The sequence below is a fragment of the Diabrotica virgifera genome, chromosome 4, assembly GCF_917563875.1.
Source record: "Diabrotica virgifera virgifera chromosome 4, PGI_DIABVI_V3a".
Lineage (NCBI taxonomy): Eukaryota > Metazoa > Arthropoda > Insecta > Coleoptera > Chrysomelidae > Diabrotica > Diabrotica virgifera.
Genome location: NC_065446.1, coordinates 140,268,426 through 140,288,657, shown reverse-complemented (window position 1 = coordinate 140,288,657; position 20,232 = coordinate 140,268,426). Strand labels below are relative to the sequence as shown.

The following is a 20,232-nucleotide window of genomic DNA, read 5'->3' as shown; positions in this document are numbered from 1 at the left end:
CTCGCTGTACCTTTGGTTGCTGTAAATATTTTCTTTTGAAAATTGTACTGTGTCATCTTTGAAGTATTTAGATAACAACCAGTTTTGTCCAAAAGGTTTAAACAAATTAAAAGAGGCGTTCTTAATTTTTAAACATTTTGTCGTCAGATTTCGTTAGTTTCATGTTTACTTAAAAAAGTTGAGTGACAAACTTTTTAGTTTATAGTTTTAACTAACACAGCAATAAAACATAATTCATGAAGACGTTTTCTGGAAAATTTCAAGTCAAAATATGCAATAGGAAAAAAGTAATGTGACTTTATATACGAGTGGCACTCCTCAAAAAAACGCTCATTTCTCGATATACTGACCACGGTGTGATAAATGACTAATTTTTGTCTTATTTTATGTTTTTGAAGGTGCTGAAAACGAAAATGAGGTTTATTTTGAATTTTAGATGAAGGAACGCTGTCAAAATCGCAATTTTACCCTAAAAATAAAAAAATGAAATCACCTTTTTGTTAAAATCAAAAGTTGCACCATTTTTTTTATAAAACATTTTAATCTTTGTACCCAATATTTTAACATCAACTTAATTAAAAAGCTAAATTTCCAATTTTGTCACTCAACTTTTGCGATTAAACTTTGCAATTCAGGAATCTACACCTTTTGCTTTAAACAATTCATAACTGTTATTATAATAAGACAGAAAGATTAAAACAGGTACCATTGTCTTCATAAAGATAACAAATAGATACTATAAAAATTAAAAAAAATATATTAAAATGGAACAGAGTTGTAGCGAGTTAAATGCAAAAAAATGTTTTGTATTTTTAATGTGCATTGTTTTAATGTGACCCTTATTTAGGGTATTTTAAATATACCTTTTGCAACAAATCTAGTATTTTTGTCATTTATGGTATACAGCCAGCTACAGGAAGTTTATTTTCCTCGTAGATTTAAAAAAAATGTGATTTAATTTTTTTATTTTTAGGGTAAAATGACGATTTAGCCAATGTTCCCCCACGTAAAATTCAAAATAAACCTAACTTTCGTTTTCATCACCATCAAAAACATAAAATGACCAAAATTAGCCATTCACCACACCGTGGTCATCACACCACACAGTATCTCGAGAAATAAGCGTTTTTGCGGTGCGCCGCTCGTTTATAAAGTCACATAACATTTTCCTATTGCACATTTTCACTTAAAATTTTCCAGAAAACTTCTTCATGAATTATGTTTTATTGCTGTAGTTAAAATTATAAACAAAAAATTTGTCACTCAACTTTTTTAAGTAAACATTAAACTAACGAGATCTGACGACAAAATATTTAAATATTAACAACTTCTCTTTTAATTTGTATAAAAAGTTTGGAGAAAGCTCGTTGTTATCTAAATAATGACACAGTAAAATTTTCAAAAGGAAATGTTTACAGTGACCAAAAATACAGCGAGGTAAATTTGAAAAATCATCAAAATCGATATTTCGTATTTTTGCATAAGATTTGATGTTCTACCAATTCTAGATAAAAATAATCTTCTTCATATTCAGATTCAACGACCTCGAAAACATAAAGAATCACCAAAATTGGTCATTCATATATTGGTCGGTATAACGTAATTTTAGGGGTTGCAGCCGCTCACCTATAATATATTGTTTTCAAACGAAATATTGAAAATGCGTAGGTGTTTTTAGATAAAAACACAAAAGTTGACTAGTTAGTCCAGAATGATTCAAATAATCGAATGTTAGTTGATAATTATGTACCTATTAACAATTTTTCAGTTTAAATTTTAAGTTCTTATACAAAAAAATCTAGAATCAATAATAGTCCAAGTAATGAAGCTTAATATAGGACAAAACCTCGCAATTTTTACAGAATGGATCGATTTGCTTGAAAATTTGAGAATAAGTAGTGGATAGTCCAAGGATCAAAATCTATATGATGCCGAAAGGCGCTTTTACCATGGCGGTGGTTGCCACCCCATCTCGGGGGTGGAAATTTTATATTATATTTTGACTGCAAAAGTTGATAAAAACATTCATTCTAAGCAAAAAGTGTTCTATAAATTTTTTTGATAAAATTAATAGTTTTCGATTTATTCGCTATCGAAAGTGTTAGTTTTATGTCGAAAAAATCAATGTTTTTTTATATAGGCTCATTTACGATTCACTCAATTTTTGCGGTAGAAAAAAATTTTTTAAATCAGCTTCTTGGAAATTAAATAACCTACAATTTCATATTTAAACATTTTTTCGTATCTCTAATGCTAATCTTTCTATTCTGAAGAAAATGTGATTTTTTACCAAACTACAAATATTCGTTATTCGCTTTTAACTCCAGTTTTATAAAAACTATCATTCTAAGCCAGTCAAACTTCTAGAATCTATTAATAATACATAAACAAAGAAGAGTAAATAAGGTCAATGACCAAAAACACCGCTAACTGACATTATTATGCTTCCAACTGGATTTCTCCTTTTTTTTTTTCAAAAAAATATATTGATTTTTTACCGTAACTTTTTTATTTTTTATCTTAGCAAGTTTTGTAAAAAATAATTATGTAGGTTTTTGCATGATCTTTAAGCCTATTGATATTAAATCTTTTTAAAATGCTCAGTCGCAAAAAGAGGTGACTTTGAGGGGGTTGGTAAAGGTGGTTTTTGCATGTTGTTATAAGATTTAATTGTCAATAGCTCACTTAATTTTTGCCGTGGAAAGAATTTTTGCAAATCATGTTCTTGGGAATTAAATAAGCTACAATTTCATATTTAAACATTTTTTTCTATCTCTGATTCTAATCTGTCTATTCTGAAGAAAAGACCATTTTTTCCAAACTACAAAAATTCGTTATTTGCTTTTAATTCCATTTTTTTAAAAACTAATCATTATAAACCGGTCAAACTTCTAGAGCCTATTAATAATACATAAATAAAGAAGACCAAATAAGGTCAATGACGAATTGTAATAAGGGTGGTGATTAGGGAGTTGCTTCCTATCACTTTTTCGCTGAAAAAAATAGGGACTGACATTCTTTTCATTATAAGTCACTTAATTTTTGAGCTAGAGACCTTTGTTTTATTTCTAGAGATAGAGATTTTTAAATACTTTAAATTAGTTTAAACAAGTTGTCCTCCAAAAATGCATAGTTTTTCCGTCTTTTGACTTTGAAACTACAATATTTAGCATTTGACGAAGAAGAGCTAACATATAATAAACTATAGCTCTATTGCTATTGGTCTTAAAGGAAATTAAGAAAAACGGTTTTATGTATTTTTTCAAAAGGTACATTTTTATTAAGTAAAGTTGTTTTGATAAAACGAAAACTTTTGGAGTTATTAGCAGAAAAACAATTAAAAACATTGATTTTTTCGATATAACACTAACACTTTCGATATAACACTTTCGATAGCGAATACATCGAAAACTATTAATTTTATCAAAAAAATGTATAGAACGTTTTTTACTTAGAATGAATGTTTTTACCAACTTTTGTGATCAAAATATAATAAAAAATTTCCACCCCCGAAATGGGGTGGCAACCACCCCCATGGTAAAAGCGCCTTTCGGTATCATATAGATTTTGATCATTGGACTATCCACTACTTATTCTCAAATTTTCAAGCAAATCGATCCATTCTGTAAAAATTGCGAGGTGAAAAGCTTCGGTTCCTGGACTATAATTCATGTGGATACAAATTTTGCTGCACTACAGAAAAAGAAATTTAAAGAAAATCAGTTTTTAATTTAACAAAACAATGGATTCTAAAAGTGTTAGAGGGATTTAAACAGATTGAAATAAACAAAAATAAATTTTTAAGGCATAGAGCAAAATCTCGCGCCAATGTGTTTTAAATACATTTATTTTTTTCCAATCATGAGAAAACTAATAATAAGAGTAGGTAATAAGTATTTTTTTAAAATTTAAACGCAGAATGAAAGATTGCATTTTTAGGTACCAAGGGCCGAAAATCTCTAAAAACTTATATAATCTTTATTTTAATAAGTTACGGGGGTAAACAAAGAGAAAATTTAGTGTGATTTTTAATTTCAAATATCGCATTCAAAAGAAACTTTTTAGTTATTCCAAGGGATTTTCGGCCCTCGGTAATAATGTAATCTTTCATTCTGAGCTTAAATTTTTCAAAAATACTTATTATTTTTTCAGGATTCGAAAAAAATGAATTAATTTAAAACACATCGTATACCAAACAGGGTACCAACCTGTATTAACATACGGGTCAGAAAACTGGGTACTTGACGAAGGACAAACAAAGCGACTGCAAGCAAGTGAAATTAAATACTTGAGGAAAGTGCTGAGTGTTAGAAGAACAGACAGAAGAAGAAACGAAGACATTAGACAAGAACTAGGAACGAAAACACTAAAGGTAAAAGCAGAAGAAAAGAAATTGAAATGGTGGGGACACATGATCAGAATGAACGAAACTAGACAGGTGAAGAAGATATGGGAGGCGAGAAGAATAGGGAAAAATTGTAGAGGACGACCAAGAAAAACATGGAACAGAAGCATAAATGAGATTCTCGAAGAAAGAGGGAAGACATGGAGTGAGGCGAAGGAACTAGCTAGAGACAGAAAAGAGTGGCGTAAATTTGTCGACAAAATTTAAGAAAGCCTGGACACCTACGGGTATAAGAGGTTTTCGATTATGTATGTATGTACATATTAAAACACATCGGTGCGAAATTTTGCTCCTACTTAAAGTAATCATACAGCTACCTAGATTTACTACATTCAAACAGCTGAGATTCGCAACAGGGTTAACTTAGGAAACAAATTACTTCTCCTCTCTTATGCTTCTCTTCAACCCTAAAAACGTTTTCAACCGTACATCGCCATCTATTATTTTTTTAGCATGCAAATCTATAAACACCGATTAAATACTAGTTCTTAATGTTGTTCTGAAGCTATTTTCTTGTGGCATTTTTGCAATGAACTATTTTTAATGTTAAATAAGCTACAGTTTTACTAAAAAATGATTTTATTAACGTTTCGACGTCCATTAATATTTTTTTTATTTTGACAACGGCGTCCGATTTGGACGTCGAAACGTAATCAAATCATTTTTTAGTAAAATTGTGGCTTATTTCCCATTAAAAATAGTTAAATACTAGTTCTGTTTCTTCTATTTACTCTTGCAATAATAAGTCCCTCAGTGTTAATACCCCAATATATAAACAATACACAGCATATAAAAATGAAAAAATACAAACAAAATATAGCCATTATGGCTAGTTGATGACGTCAGTCTGAGGACTGATCGCTTATAGTCACCGTTGAATTTTTATCATAATTTCTGTCTTTCTGTCTATTTCTTTGATGATAATTTCTCTCCCTAATTCGTTCTTCCTCTAAGTAAGTGCCGTCGCTTTCTTCAGAAACCACGTCTTCGAGTTTTCTTCTGCCGCGTGTTTCTTTGTCTGAACGTTTCAATTTTTGCTTTAGCATCCTTCGTGTTTCTGCGTCTATGTTATCGAAAGATTTCTGCTGAGGCTGATGGTGATTTTTGGCGCTAACTGTCGAACTGGCTGTAGAATAACCTGTGTCTTTTCGTGTATTCGACTTCCTACAACATAACGGATATATTTGATTAGCAAAAAATAGTGGCACGTTTTTTTAAACATAATGTATACAGGGCGTTTTACGTAATACCGTCTCTAGAATAGGTAAAAAACTGAAAAATAATTGGGGTTTGCTTAGTAAAAAATCTTTTTGAAGAAAAAAAATGTACACATTTTTTACGATTTTGTCGAAACTACTGGCAACGTTGTAATAACATTTGGTGGATTGTTGTCCATTTTGATGTTGTCCATTTTTTGGCATACAATTAAGAAATTTATATTCATTATTGGCGCGTATACGGGTAATAAATGGTCTAAATTTTTTAAGGGAAAAATTGTACGCCACTGAGTATTTCAAATTAAAAATAATTTTTGAATTTCTCGTTAAAAAAATAAGAACTTAACCCTTAAAAAGTATTTAAAATAAGTTTCTATCCATTAATTACAGAAACTTAAGAGGAAACAGTAGCGATCAACAGGTAGCGAAAACGCGTTCCAAGATTGCGGCTGTAATTTTGAATATTTTTTCGAGATATTTGGCACACGTATTCGTAATATAATAAAGAATGGCGGTACAGAGCCCAATTTGAAAAATATATTAATATGTGGAAATTACTCTGTAATTAAATACAATATTAAAAAAACGAGCCTGTACCGCCATTAAGAAGAACAAAAAATACACTTTCTTCAAATAAACTTTTTTATCCGATGCCTAGATTTGGTGTCATTTTGGAACTACTAAAATTTTTTATTTCATTAGTAGTTCCAAAATGACACAAAATCTAGGCATCGGATAAAAAAGTTTATTTGAAGAAAGTGTATTTTTTTGTTCTTCTTAATGGCGGTATAGGCTCGTTTTTTTAATATTGTATTTAATTACAGAGTAATTTGCACATATTAATATATTTTTCAAATTGGGCTCTGTACCGCCATTCTTTATTATATTACGAATAAGTGTGCCAAATATCTCGAAAAAATATTCAAAATTACAGCCCCAATCTTGGAACGCGTTTTGGCTACCTGTTGATCGCTACTGTATCACCTTAATTCGAATTCTTTGGAAGCGTTCAGCGTTCAGATATTTTATTTTTTGCATGAAAACAGCGCATCGTGTGAAAAAAATGGTAGATTTTTTGTCAACAATTGAATGAGGATTTTAAAAATTATTTTTTTATTACTCCAATTTATTTAACAATCTGTTCCGTTAGGGACAATCAGTTAAAGTTATGACTTTCTTAGGCTATGACATGTAGGTAAGAATTCCAATAAAAACTTTCCTTTCAAAATTATCAACAAATGTATAGATAGTATGTACTACTAGTAAAATAAAGTAACACTTAAAATAGTTCTAATTTATCTAAAATGTATTTGGTAAGTCAGTTGGTTTATAACGCTTCAGTCTGCGAACTTCACCCTCCGTGTTTAATAATTCACTCGTGAAATCATTTGGATGCGCACTAAGTCTTTCTTCATAGTTTTCACTGTATTTGCTGATTTCTTCTTTGGTGCTGGGAAGTTTCAGGTCTCTCTCTATTATTGCGTTGGGGACGTACCTTGGAGCGTTTACTATGGTTCTTAATGCCTTACTTTAAAAACGTTGTATGATTTCCAAGTTAGAGTTGCTGGCTGAGCCCCATAGCTGTATGCCATAGGTCCATATGGATTTAAGTATGGCTTTGTATACCACTAATTTATTTTCAATTGACAGTCTTGAATGTCTGCCCAGAATCCAGTACATTTGTTGAAGTTTGAGTCCAAGTTGCTTTCTTTTGGTGAAGATGTGTTTTCTCCATGTTAGTCTTTTATCTAGATGTATGCCCAGATATTTGGTTTTACAGTGGAACCTCGATAAGTCGGATTAATCGGGACCGCGGCTGATCCGGGTTGTCGAAAATCCGGGTTAACCGGAGAATATGGTAAAAATTAATAAAACACTATATACTTCCAGGTAAACTCCATTATGATTGCGAAAACATGAAATACATATGGAAAATTACATACAGTTGTATACAGTATTGTTGATTTCTTGGTAAAAACGCAGTCAAACTGAAAAAATGCTTGTTTTGTCTGACTTCCGGGTTATCGAAGGCCAACTTATCGGGGTTCCACTGTGTCTACTTGTACTAATTGTTTGTTGTTCATGTATACTGGTGGACAGCTCTCTCTTCGCATGGTAAACGTCATGTGGGTCGATTTTGTTTCATTAGCTTTTAGTTTCCATTTTTGGGCTTGTAAGTTATGCGAAGCTTTTTGGGGGTCTATGTGAGATGCGATAATACCTGTGTCATCTACGAATGTTGCGACTGTTGTCAATCTAGTTGTAGGTATGTCAGCAGTAAATAACAGGTATAGTAAGGGACCGAGTACACTACCTTGTGGGACACCCGATTTTATTTTAAATAGTTCTGAGCGAGCATCTTGTTGTTTTCTAATGAAAAGCAATCTGTCAGATACGATTTTATAATTAAATAATATTGATACGGAAGATTTTTCTTCAGCTTATGTAGGAGTCCTGTATGCCACACTTTGTCGAATGCTTGGCTGATATCTAGAAAAGCTGCACTACAGTACCTCTTGTTTTCTCGATCATTGCTGATTTGTTTGACTATACGATGTGTTTGTTCTATTGTTCTATTATGTGTTATGTGTTATGTGTTCTATTACTTGGATTTTTGAAAAGAACCTTGTCAGAATTCAATAATGTGGATTGTTTTAAAAGTGTGTATTGTTCTATGGTTAGATCAGTTCTGGAATATTTCAGCACTATTTAATCTCCTTTATATAAATGTCATATCGAAAGCACTGAGAGAGTTCAGAGAAAATGTCTACGCTTTGTAGGCTATAAATTAGGGATTTCTTCAGAAGATATAGTGTATTGTGACATTTTAAAATTGCTTAATATACCAACATTAGAAAATCGTCGTTTAATGCTAGATTTGGTTTTTCTTTTCAAGATTGTAAACGGAATGATAGATTCGCCTCAAATTTTGCAGAGAGTAGGTCTTAGGGTTCCTCAAAGGTGCACAAGATCTAAGGACGTTTTTCACTTAGAATTCCAACAAACAAACTATTGTCTAAATAGACCTTTTTGTCTATTTAAATTTTATTGTCTAAATAAGACGAATGTGTCAATCTGGAAATGGTTTAGATGTAGACTTTTTTTCTAGCTCTCTTAATAATTTTCGAAAAAAGCTGAAAAAATCTTTTTAAAATACAATGCAGGCTGTCACTGTAAACTGTCATTTAGGTATTTGTTGTATTCATTTGTTTTGTGTCAATTGTATGTAATTATTGTAATTGGTATAACCGTAAATAAACTATTTATTTATTTATTTATTTATTTATTGTTGCATGTTTGCTACGAAAACCAAATTGGTGTTTTGGAATTAGGTAATCTCGTTTCTTCTATTATTGGTTCTAATCGACGTAGAAACATTTTTTCAAATAGCTTAGATAATATAGGTAAGAGACTAATGGGTCTATATGAGTTCAGTTATTTGGGGTCTTTTCCTGGTTTTTGTAACATTATGATCTCTGCTATTTTCCACTGATTGGGAAAATGTGCATAGGTAAGTATTGTAATAAATAAATGTGTTATTGCCATGATTGTTTTCTTAGTTACGTTTTGCAGGATTTTTCCAGTGACGAGGTAATATCCAGGAGCCTTTTTTGTATTGATTCCATTCATGATTACCATTCGGATTTCTTTAGGTTTAAATTTTTTGATTGGGAAATCCATTTGAAAAGGTATATCAAGAAAATTTAAGGTTTCATTATTATCTTCGTCGTTTTGGTCCATGTTGTAAGGTTTAAAGACGTTGCTTAGGTGTTCAACAAAGGCCTTTGCCTTTTCATTATTATTCTGGCCCATGTTCCCGCAGAGTCTCTAAGCGGAGGTATTTGTTGTATTGGTCTTTTCATTTTCCGTGTAGCATGCCATAGAGAATAATCTGTTGCTTCCGTAGGTGTTAGTTTTTCGAGGTACTCTTGTACGTTCTGATTCCTTATTGTGTGTAGTAGTCTTTTTAATTCAGATGCTGCTCTGTTATAATTCCTTTTATTGATTTCAGTTCTATGGTTTTGCCACTTTTTACGAAGTCTTCGTTTCTATATGATTTCTTCTTTTACAATAATTGGATTATCGCCGTTGGATTTATTATCGGCAACATTGGGAGTTGCGTGCCAGGCTGCTGTTTGAATTCTTTTTGTTAGATTTGCGACGGCTTCATCAATGTTCTGTGGTGTCTTGAGTGAAACGTTTAGTTCAATATTTTCATTAAATTTTTGTCGAAATATCTCCCAGTTGGTCTTAAGGTTGCATAATTGTGGTTATTGGTATTTTCTTAGTACTTTTGCATGTAACGTCAATATTATAGAAGAATGATCTGATGAAAGGGCATAGCTGCTTTCAATATTTAGGTACTTTGGGTTAATACCTTTTACGATGAGGAAGTCGATAGCGTCTGGCATTTTCGCAGAGTCGGACGGCCAATAGGTGGGCTCTCCTGTTGCTTTGATACTTAAATTGTTACCTGCGATTGTGGTCATTAATTCTCTGCCCTTAGTATTTGTAAGTCAAGATTGTAATCACCTCCACTTATAAATTTGTTTCCGAGTGTTCTTGTGTAGTTAGTATATTGTTCTTTTTTGTTGTTGTGTTTAGGTGGGCAATATGCTGCTGATAGAACCAGAGTACCTGTGCTAGTTTCTTTTGCTACACTGGTTGCTTGTAGGTATTCTCTTTGATAACTTTCTAATTCATAATGCTTTATACTGCTACAAATTATAACTGCTGTTCCTCCATGAGCTGTATTATCTGGATGGTTTATGGTTTGTGTGGTAGATGTTATATTTAGGTATTTTGAGATAGTTTTTATTGGTAAAATGTGTTTCTGAGACTAGAAATACATCGATGTTATTGCCGATGATGTAAGCTTTAATTTCATGAGCACGTAGACTCAGACCTTTGGCATTCCACTGTACTATCTTTAACAATTGAGTATCCATTAAGAACGTTTTGAAACAAGCGTTGTGATTAGATTCATGATCGTTCCCATTTGGGTTATTTATTAGATATCTCATCTAGACCGGGCAGTATCGTCGCCCCCGCTAGCGAAATATTCCGATTCGATTTCTTTGCACAAAATTACTCAAAAAGAGGTCCTTATAACATATCCACAGGGTGCCGGGCGGTGCCGTGGTCGAAAAATTGTTTAAACAATTTTTTTTAAACAAATTCACAAAAATAATTTTTTCATTTCGAACAAATTTTTTTTTAGATAAATTGGCTTATTCTGAGCAAAAAAGTCTGTTGTCATTTTTTTCTAAAATTGATTGTTGTCGAGTTATATGCGATTAAAAATTTGAAAAATATGAAAATGGCCATTTTTAAGGCTTAATAACTCGATTAAACATTATTATTATGTAATTCAAAAAGTCACCAAGTCAACTTTCAAATCCCTTCTTCAAGGTCCTGAAGAGATTTTTGTCATTATTTTATTAGAAAGCTGTTATTTTGAATTATTAACAATTAGCGCTATAGTCCAGGATGTATCGTCGCCCCCGTTAGTGAAATTATTCCGATTCCATTTTTTTGCAGAAACTTACTCAAAACGAGGTCCTTATAACATATCCACAGGGTGCCGGGCGGTGACGTGGTCGAAAAATTGTTTAAACAATTTTTTTGACAAATTCACAAAAATAATTTTCACTTCGAACAAATTTTTTTTAGATAATTTGGGACATTCTGAGCATAAAATATCTCTTCTGATTTTTTTCTAAAATTGATTATTGTCGAATTATACGCGATTTATAATTTGAAAAATGCGAAAATGGCCATATAACTCGACAACAATCAATTTTAGAGAAAAATCACAAGAGACCTTTTTTGCTCAGAATAAGCCAAATTATCTAAAAAAAATCGTTCGCAACAAAAAAAATTTGTGAATTTGTTTAAAAAAATTGTTTAAACAATTTTTCGACTACGGCACCGCCCGGCACCCTGTGGATATGTTATAAAGACCTCGTTTTGAGTAAGTTTCTGCAAAAAAATGGAATCGGAATAATTTCACTAACGGGGGCGACGGATACATCCTGGACTATAGCGCTAATTGTTAATAATTAAAAATATCAGCTTTTTAATAAAATAATGATAAATATCTCTTCAGAACATTGAAGAACGGGTTTGAAACTTGATTTGGTCACTTTTTGAATTTCATAATAATAATGTTTACTCGAGTTATTAAGCCTTGAAAATGGCCATTTTCGAATTTTTCAAATTTTTAATCGCATCTAACTCGACAACAATCAATTTTAGAAAAAAATGACAAGAGACATTTTGTGTGAAAAAAATGAAAAAATTATTTTTGTGAATTTATTTAAAAAAATTGTTTAAACAATTTTTCGTCCACGGCACCGCCCGGCACCCTGTGGATATGTTATAAGGACCTCTTTTTGAGTAAGTTTGTGCAAAAAAATCGAATCGGAATAATTTCGCTAGCGGGGGCGACGATACTGCCCGGTCTAATCATATTTTTTAGTTCAGTGAGATCGCTTGATTGTGATTGTTGGATATTGGTTGCTCCGTTAGAGTTATTCGTTACGTTTTGCATTGTAACAACTTGTGCATTATCTGCGGTTTCTGCGCGTGCACTATTAGTTGTGGTCACTGTGTTTTTCTGCCGCAGTCTGGGGTATAATTTTTGTTGTAATTCTTTGTGTATTATGCATCCTCTATAGTTTGCTGGATGGTTTTCCAGGCAGTTTACGCATTTGACTGTGTTGTCTTTTATATTTCTAGGACATTTAGCTGTTTGGTGAGATTCTGTACCTTTGACATCGCAATGTGTATTGTTCTTCTAGATATTGGCTGTTCGAATATTACGCTTGTATTCATGAACAGTTTGGTGTTGTATATATCTTTGTTATTTTCTTTGACCTTTAAGTCGACGAAGAACATTGGTAATGGTTTTTTTGTCTTGTTTTGTTTCACATTCCATATCTGGAAAACTTCATGGCCGAGGTCTTCTACGTTGTTTTTAATATCCCCAATGTTTGTTGAATGGTGGAGGTTCTTTAATACCACTCTAAAACTTTTGCCCTGTTTTGGTTTGTATGTATGAAATTCTGTTTTCTTCTCTTGTAGTGCTTTTGTGATTTTACTGTACACTTCTCCTGTATTAGGTTGTAGCTATATTTGTTTTTCTCCCAAGGCTTTCAATGTATACTGATTGGAACATAATTTTGTTAATAGATCGGTTAATGGATTGATATCTTCTACCTTATCTATGAATATTGGATGAGGCTTGGGCTCATTTGTTTTTTCTAAATTACCTTCTGTGGGAGGGACATCATCTCCGTTTTCGAGATTATTAAATATGTTTCCACCTTTTCTATGCGAGCTCAGCCAGTAATCTTTAATAGAGGTTTGTCTTTTAACTCTTGGGTTTTCTTCAAGGCTACACAGCCTTTTTCTGTTGAGTGTTTGCCATTCGTATTGTATATGAGACTGTTGTTTGGATCCGCTTGCGGATGATGATACTTATTGAAGGATACGGATTGATCTGGGATGTAGTTTGATCCATTGGTAACACGATATTTGTTTGTTGTTGATAAGGCATTATCATTGTGTTTAGTGGAATATTTGCGGGCATAAGCTGTTGCTGTTGCGGCATCATGGCTTGATTTGTCATCATTTGTCCATTTTGGTCATAGTAAACCATTTGGTTTGGTTGTATTCCATTATCATTATTACTCATTTTGTTCCTGAGGTCACCCTGTATAATGGTTCTACTTGTATTTCCATTTTTAATGTTAGGATTAAATTAAATTATACTTATTGTTTAAATACTATTTTTATCACATACCGACCTAAATGAATAGCTAACAAAAAGAAGTTTGTGTTCAGATGTTTGATATCACTTAATGAGTACCGCACTTAAACTACAGTATTTTTGAAATTCCTCTTAAGAAGTCTCTCCACACTTTGACAGTTCGGAGGGAGACTTCTTAACAACTCTATTAATTTGTTTTTTTTTATATAATATAATTAATTAGTTTAATTTGAAATCTAATATAATTAAGTGTTTCCCATCACAAAATCAGATTTATTTTTAACACTTCAAATCCACTGATTTTATTATTAAAATTATTTTTAATTTGAAATATCTCAGTGGCATACTTTTTTTTATTCAGACCATTACCCGTATGTGTGTCAATGTTGAATATAAAATTCTTAATTGTATGTAAAAAATACATAAAAACTACCTCTTAAATCCTCCCCAAATTTGATTACAATGTTACCAGTAGTTTCGGCAAGATCGTAACAAATGTGTAATTTTTTTTTCTTCGGTGCCCTGGATCTTGACAACGGAATATCTTGACAAAAATGTTTTACTAAGCAATCCCTAATTATTTTTCACTTTCTTACCCATCCTAGAGACGATTTTACCTTTTTTTGAAACACCCTAACTTTATTTATACTAATAGATATTAGGGATGGGAAAAACCTACCGGTTTAAACCTAAAACCGGTTTTTTTACTTCGCAATAACCGGTTTTACCGGTTGTTTTTTCGTCCCGTTTATAACCGGTTTTTTCTTTTTAAAGTAAAAACCGGTTATTAGGTTTTTACGGTGATTAGGATTAGGTTAGGTATTATTTCGGATCTCAATCATAATTATTATTCTCAAGTAATTATTCCAAACAAAATTATAATTCAAATTTTATTTTAATTTATAAAACACAGAAGCAAACTGAAAGTTTCAGCCACATAACTCACATCAGCCAGAAACAATTATTAAGTTTTATTATAATATTTCCTTGAAAAGGTATTTGTTATCATAATATTTACATAAGAAGTGATCTGGTTGAATTAGACGCAAACATCATCTATTTTTCACACTTAACTCTTGACATTGAAAGTGGGTGAATGACTTCTGATTACCAAAAATAATGCTCTGCCTATGAATATCGAATTACTGATTACGAATACGGATCTCCAAGAATTTCGCTACGTTTTCAAAACGATACACTCATACAGGAAGTATTAAATGAGTTAAAATGTACCTATTCTACAAATATACAAACGTGTTAAAAGTCATACATGTTCTTTCGATAGTACTAATTTTGATCATATTGATATCGAGTCGAAAGGAGTATCGCAAATTAAAGTGTATTTTTTTTTATTTATTTATTATTTATACATATGACCTGGCCTCTAGTGACTAATCCAGGTCGTTTTTTTCTGATGGGATTACAGATATTTTTTTTTAATATTGTTACATTTTTTACTCAACTATTAAATCTATTTTTACAATTAACAATTTGCCATAATCTATTAATTACGTTTAACAATTTAAAATATTTTTGGTACTATCAACTCCCTTCTAAGTTATAAAGACAGTCCCTCTATTTTCAGAAAAGAGTTGGTAGTTTTTTTTTAATTTCATGAATTATGTATGGAATTATTATTTTTATTTATTTATTTTATATTGAATTATTATTATTATAATTGTAAATATCTATTTTTGAATTTATATTTTATTTTATTTATTTTAACTTTATCTTACTCAACTTCATCAGGGTTGGATTATTGGTTGTCTTCTTCTGTTATTATAGATTTCTTGTTGTTTTTTAGATATTATTTGTGTGAGATTGTTTAATATTTCAAAATATTTTTCATTTTGTAATATATCTCTTATTTCAATTCTTTCTAATCTTCTTCTCATTTCTCTATGTTCTTCATTTTCTATAGTATTTTCACAATGTAACACTATATGTTCTGGTGTACCTAGTTCTCCACATTCACAATATGCATCATCTTTTAAGTTAAATCTTTCCAAATATGTTGGGTACGGTCCATGTCCTGTTAAAAAGTGTATTAAACCTTGTTTTGGATTAAAATAATTTGGAATGTTTTCTAATATTGGTATAAAATTGTATAAACGACTAGATTTTGTTGAATTTTCCCATTCATTTTGTCTTTTTCTATTTATTATTTCTTTTAATTCTCTTTTATTTTTTATATCTAATCCTATTATTTGTATTATTTTTTCATATTTTTCTTTTTTTAGCCAATAATTACATGCTCTTTTTTGCGTTTCTAAATGCATTGGCATTACTCCAGTTAAAACTGTGAGTGCCTGTGTTGCAGTTGTTCCAAATGCTCCCGTCATTCTTACAAGAAATCCTCTCTGAGCTCTATTAAAGTGTATTGTAAATGTTATTTTGTAACCTATTGGATTAAAAAAACCGAAAACCGGTTTTTTCAAAAACCGGTGTTTTTTGGTCGGTTATAACCGCCAGGTTAAACCGTAAGCAAAAAAAACCGGTATAACCGAAAACCGGTGTTTTGTCAAAAACCGCCATCCCTAATAGATATATAAAAACCACAAGGAAAATAAGTTTTCCATTTCCCTGTACACCATTAATCACAAAAAAAAAATAGTAAACTCCTTTATAGAAGGTATATTTTATTTCAAAATCCCTTAAAGAAATAAATCACAGAACGTTTTCGAACTAAAAATTTCATCATCAATGCTGTTAACGGCTTGTTAACATGCTTGAGTCGCCCAAATATATGGGTGAAAACGCTTTAAATCAATTTACCAAATTTAAATATAATCGTTTCTACTGATTCATAATATTCTAGTTTTAGTTCTCGTGTGAGTCGGACGTATCAATAGCCGGTGCTGACGAGTAATCTAAGCGCTTTACTAATACGAATAATAAGTATCGATAATTATTCAAATAATATATAGACTAATAACTCGCGTTTTTGTTTCTATTTTTTAATTAAATGAGTGCGGACACGGGCGGTAAACCGCCCCCTGAACCTGATGGACCTCCCAATACCACCCTTAGTAGTCCAGATGTTGAAATGGAATCCCCTAGCAATTTTAAAGGTTTTAGTAAGGCTGAACTCAACCAAACTGTAAGTACTTCCGATCCTATTAAATCTAACGATGACAAACAAAAAGAAATTTTTAAGTATACCATAAATGACCGTGGACCGTTCCATATATATGTTAAAAATAAAGATAGCGATCTTAAAGGTAAACTTAATGCATTAAAAATTGGTGACATTATTCTTACAAAATTCCCAGAATTAGATAATAAAATAATTAGTATCGATACAATTGGCAGAAATAAATTAAGAATTAAATTTACGGATTCTAAAAACGCTAATTACCTTATCGACAAGAAAGACGATCCGGTTTTTGTTAAAAACAATTTGGATGTTTATATACCTAAATTTATTATTATTAGACAAGGTGTTATACGGGATGTCTCAACAGAATTCTCCGATGAATATCTTAAAAATAAAATTAAAAAATTCGAAATAAATTCTAATTTTGAGGTAGTAAACGTTTCTAGAATAAATAGAAAAACGGTTACCGATGATAAAATAAATGATGTTCCTACTAAATCGTGTGTAGTAAGCTTTAAAACACAAGTACTTCCAAAATACGTTACTATAAATAAGGTGTTGAAAGAAATTGAACCATATCAACAAAAAGTCCTGCTTTGTTTCAACTGTTTGCGATTTGGCCACCAGGGGAAGCATTGTAGGAGTAACCCCCGTTGTAACAATTGCCAGAAAGACCATAATACAAAAGAGTGTCAGGAAACAACATTAACCCCAAAATGTTTTAGTTGTATGGGAGACCACTTCACAACAAATCTTAAGTCATGTCCAGAATTCAAAAGACAGAAATTAATTAAAGAATGCATGACTAATAGTAATATTAATTACCATGATGCCAACAAACAAATTCCCCGCAAATCTTATGCAGACGTAACATCAAATAACATTATTAAAGATTCTCATCAACAAAATTTGCCTTCTTCTAATTACCCTCTTGTTAACCAAAGTTTAAATAGCTCTTCTGTTACTCGTCCATTCACATTTTCGGCCAATAGTAATCATAATAAATATACAGTCGTCAAATCTTCTAAAGGCAGCAAAAGGCAGAGACCAAATAGTCCTGTCTTGACACAGTCAGATCCAGAATACACATTTAACTTTAGACAATCAGGAACTAATATTCCAATTATAAATAGTCCTTCATATAAAAATAATTTAAATTCAAATTCTCACACGCTACAAACAGAGTGAAACTCTGATATTTTAGATATAATTTTTACTATTGTTACCGAACTTTTTAAAAATTTTAGGGAAACTAATAATCCCAATGTTACTAAACAAGACTTACAGCAAATATTAATTAGTAAACAATTATTAAACGTGCACAATATACCAACTACTTCGTCGTCTTCTCAGCTATAAACAAACTCAACATTTTACAGTGGAACTGCAGATCTGCAGTTGGCAATAAAGAAAACTTAGAATATCTCTTAAATACAACAGAATCTACCATAGCAGCTTTGTCAGAGACCTGGTTCAAACAGGAAAGGTTTTATAACTTCCAAGGTTATAATATTGTTCGGTCAGATCGTATGGATGGTTACGGTGGGGTAGCCATACTAGTAAAATCCAATAGATTATTTTCAGAAGTCGTAGTACAGAAACCAGCAAGAATGATGTGTACATGCATCGAAGTGAAACTTCTACCTAATAACAAAGCAGTGTACATATTGTCAATATACATTAAACCAAAGACTCGGATAGAAGTAAGAGAATGGATACAATTTTTCGAAAACTTACCACGACCTTTTATAATTGCTGGAGATTTCAACGCTCATCATCTTTCTTGGGGTTGTGAGTTTAATGATGTCTATGGTGTTTCTTTGCTCAATGCTATTAATCACTGCAATCTTGTGTATCTCAATGATGGTGCACCCACACTTGTTACGTCAGGTAGAAAAAGTGCCATTGATCTGTCTATTTGTACGCAAGACAGTACATTTAATATCTTGGTCAGTCATACAGGATCCTCATGGATCCAATCACCTTCCTATATATATGAAGTTTAATAACTCTGACTCAGGCTTACAAACCTATGGTCCAGTTCACAACATATGGGTTCTTAAAAGAGCCAACTGGAATCTGTACACGACAACACTAGAGGAAATGAGCACCGCATGTAACTACAACAATTTCATAGACACGATAAACTCAGCTGCAAACATTTGTATCCCGAAAAGAACAATAATAAGAAATAAGTACTGGAAGCACAAACCAAAACAATGGTGGAATGAGACCTGCAACAACATTGCTCATAGGAGAAAAGAAGCTTTCAGATTATGGAAAGAAAACCCAAACATACAAAATTTACTTGAATTCAAACGAGTTGATGCCATCGCAAAAAAAACATTCAAAGAAACAAAAAGAATTCAGTGGAGGAAATATGTTGAGAGCCTAAATCAGACAACTCCCATCACTGAAGTATGGAAAAAGGTAAATAGTTTTAAGAATCGTAAGCAGCAGAATAAGTTACCTATTGATCTGGAAGCGAATTGGATAGAAGAATTCCATGCCACAATCTCACCAGATTGGGCAAAAGAATGCATAGAATACAATCAGTTATCTTTAAAAACTGTTCCCAGAAACAACTTGTACTTACTTGAACGTTTTGAGATGTGGGAATTAGAAAGATCGTTGAAACTATCTAATAATACTTCACCAGGCGACGACAATATAACTTACTCCATGCTGTTTCACCTCCCATTTAAACATAAAAAGTCTCTGTTAGAAATCTATAATAGTATCTGGACTGGTGCAAGTCCTATTCCGGATAGCTGGAAGAACTATATAATATTACCTATTAAAAAGAAAGACAAACCGCTAGACCTCTCAAGTTCGTACAGACCTATATCCCTGGCATCTTGTATTCTTAAAACTCTGGAAAGAATAATAAAGAATCGATTAGAACAATGGCTAGAATTTGAACACATCTTACCAAACTCACAATATGGTTTCCGGAAATGTAGGTCCACTCTCGAAGCTATTACTGTTCTCGTTACAGATATACTGACAGGATATACAATAAATAAACATACAGCTGCAGTTTTTATTGACCTTTCCTCGGCTTTTGATAACGTAAATTTAAACATTTTGTACCATAAGCTGACATCAATAGGAATACCTCATGAAATATGTTCATTTTTAATTTCACTATACTCCGATAGACGACTTTCACTAAAATTAAACCAAAATCTTCAAGGATCCCGAACATCGAATTTAGGACTCCCTCAAGGCAGCATACTCAGCCCGCTACTTTTTATACTATATACAATGGACTTCGAAGTAAATTTGAATAACGTGAATATGATACAGTTTGCTGATGATATAGTTATCTACACCAACGGTACTACTATTTCAAATTGTCAGAACATTTTAAACACAAACCTATGGTCAGTTAAGCACTGGTTAGATTCAAACAACTTAATTCTTTCTGAAAAAAAATCTGAAGTGTGTATTTTTACTAAAAAAAGGGACATAACTCAAGTACAGTTACAACTGGGACCATATCTTCTTCCAATCAAAAATTGTGTTAAATACCTTGGACTCTATTTAGACAGAAAATTACTGTGGAAAGATACCATCCACCATGCAATAAATAAACCGAGAACGCTATGAATATTTTGAGAGCATTCTGCCATACCAAATGGGGAGCAGATCCAAATACCGCTTTACTGTTCTATAAAACAATGGTTAGAAGTATATTAGACTATGGCAGTCACCTATATGGAACAGCAGCACATAC

General features: G+C 31.9%; 1 protein-coding gene across 2 annotated transcripts in view; it reads right to left on the bottom strand.

Annotated features, from left to right (window-relative positions):
- Positions 1 to 3,708: 3,708 nt before the first annotated feature.
- The window catches only part of LOC114335267 (transmembrane protein 26), a 261,871-nt gene continuing 245,347 nt past the window's right edge, over positions 3,709 to 20,232 (bottom strand). For both annotated transcript variants that reach the window (XM_050648406.1, XM_028285484.2), the window contains exon 7: positions 3,709 to 5,569. In XM_050648406.1, the coding sequence (XP_050504363.1) occupies positions 5,248 to 5,569 (322 nt within the window). In that variant the 3' untranslated portion in view covers positions 3,709 to 5,247. The remainder of the gene's footprint in view (positions 5,570 to 20,232) is intronic.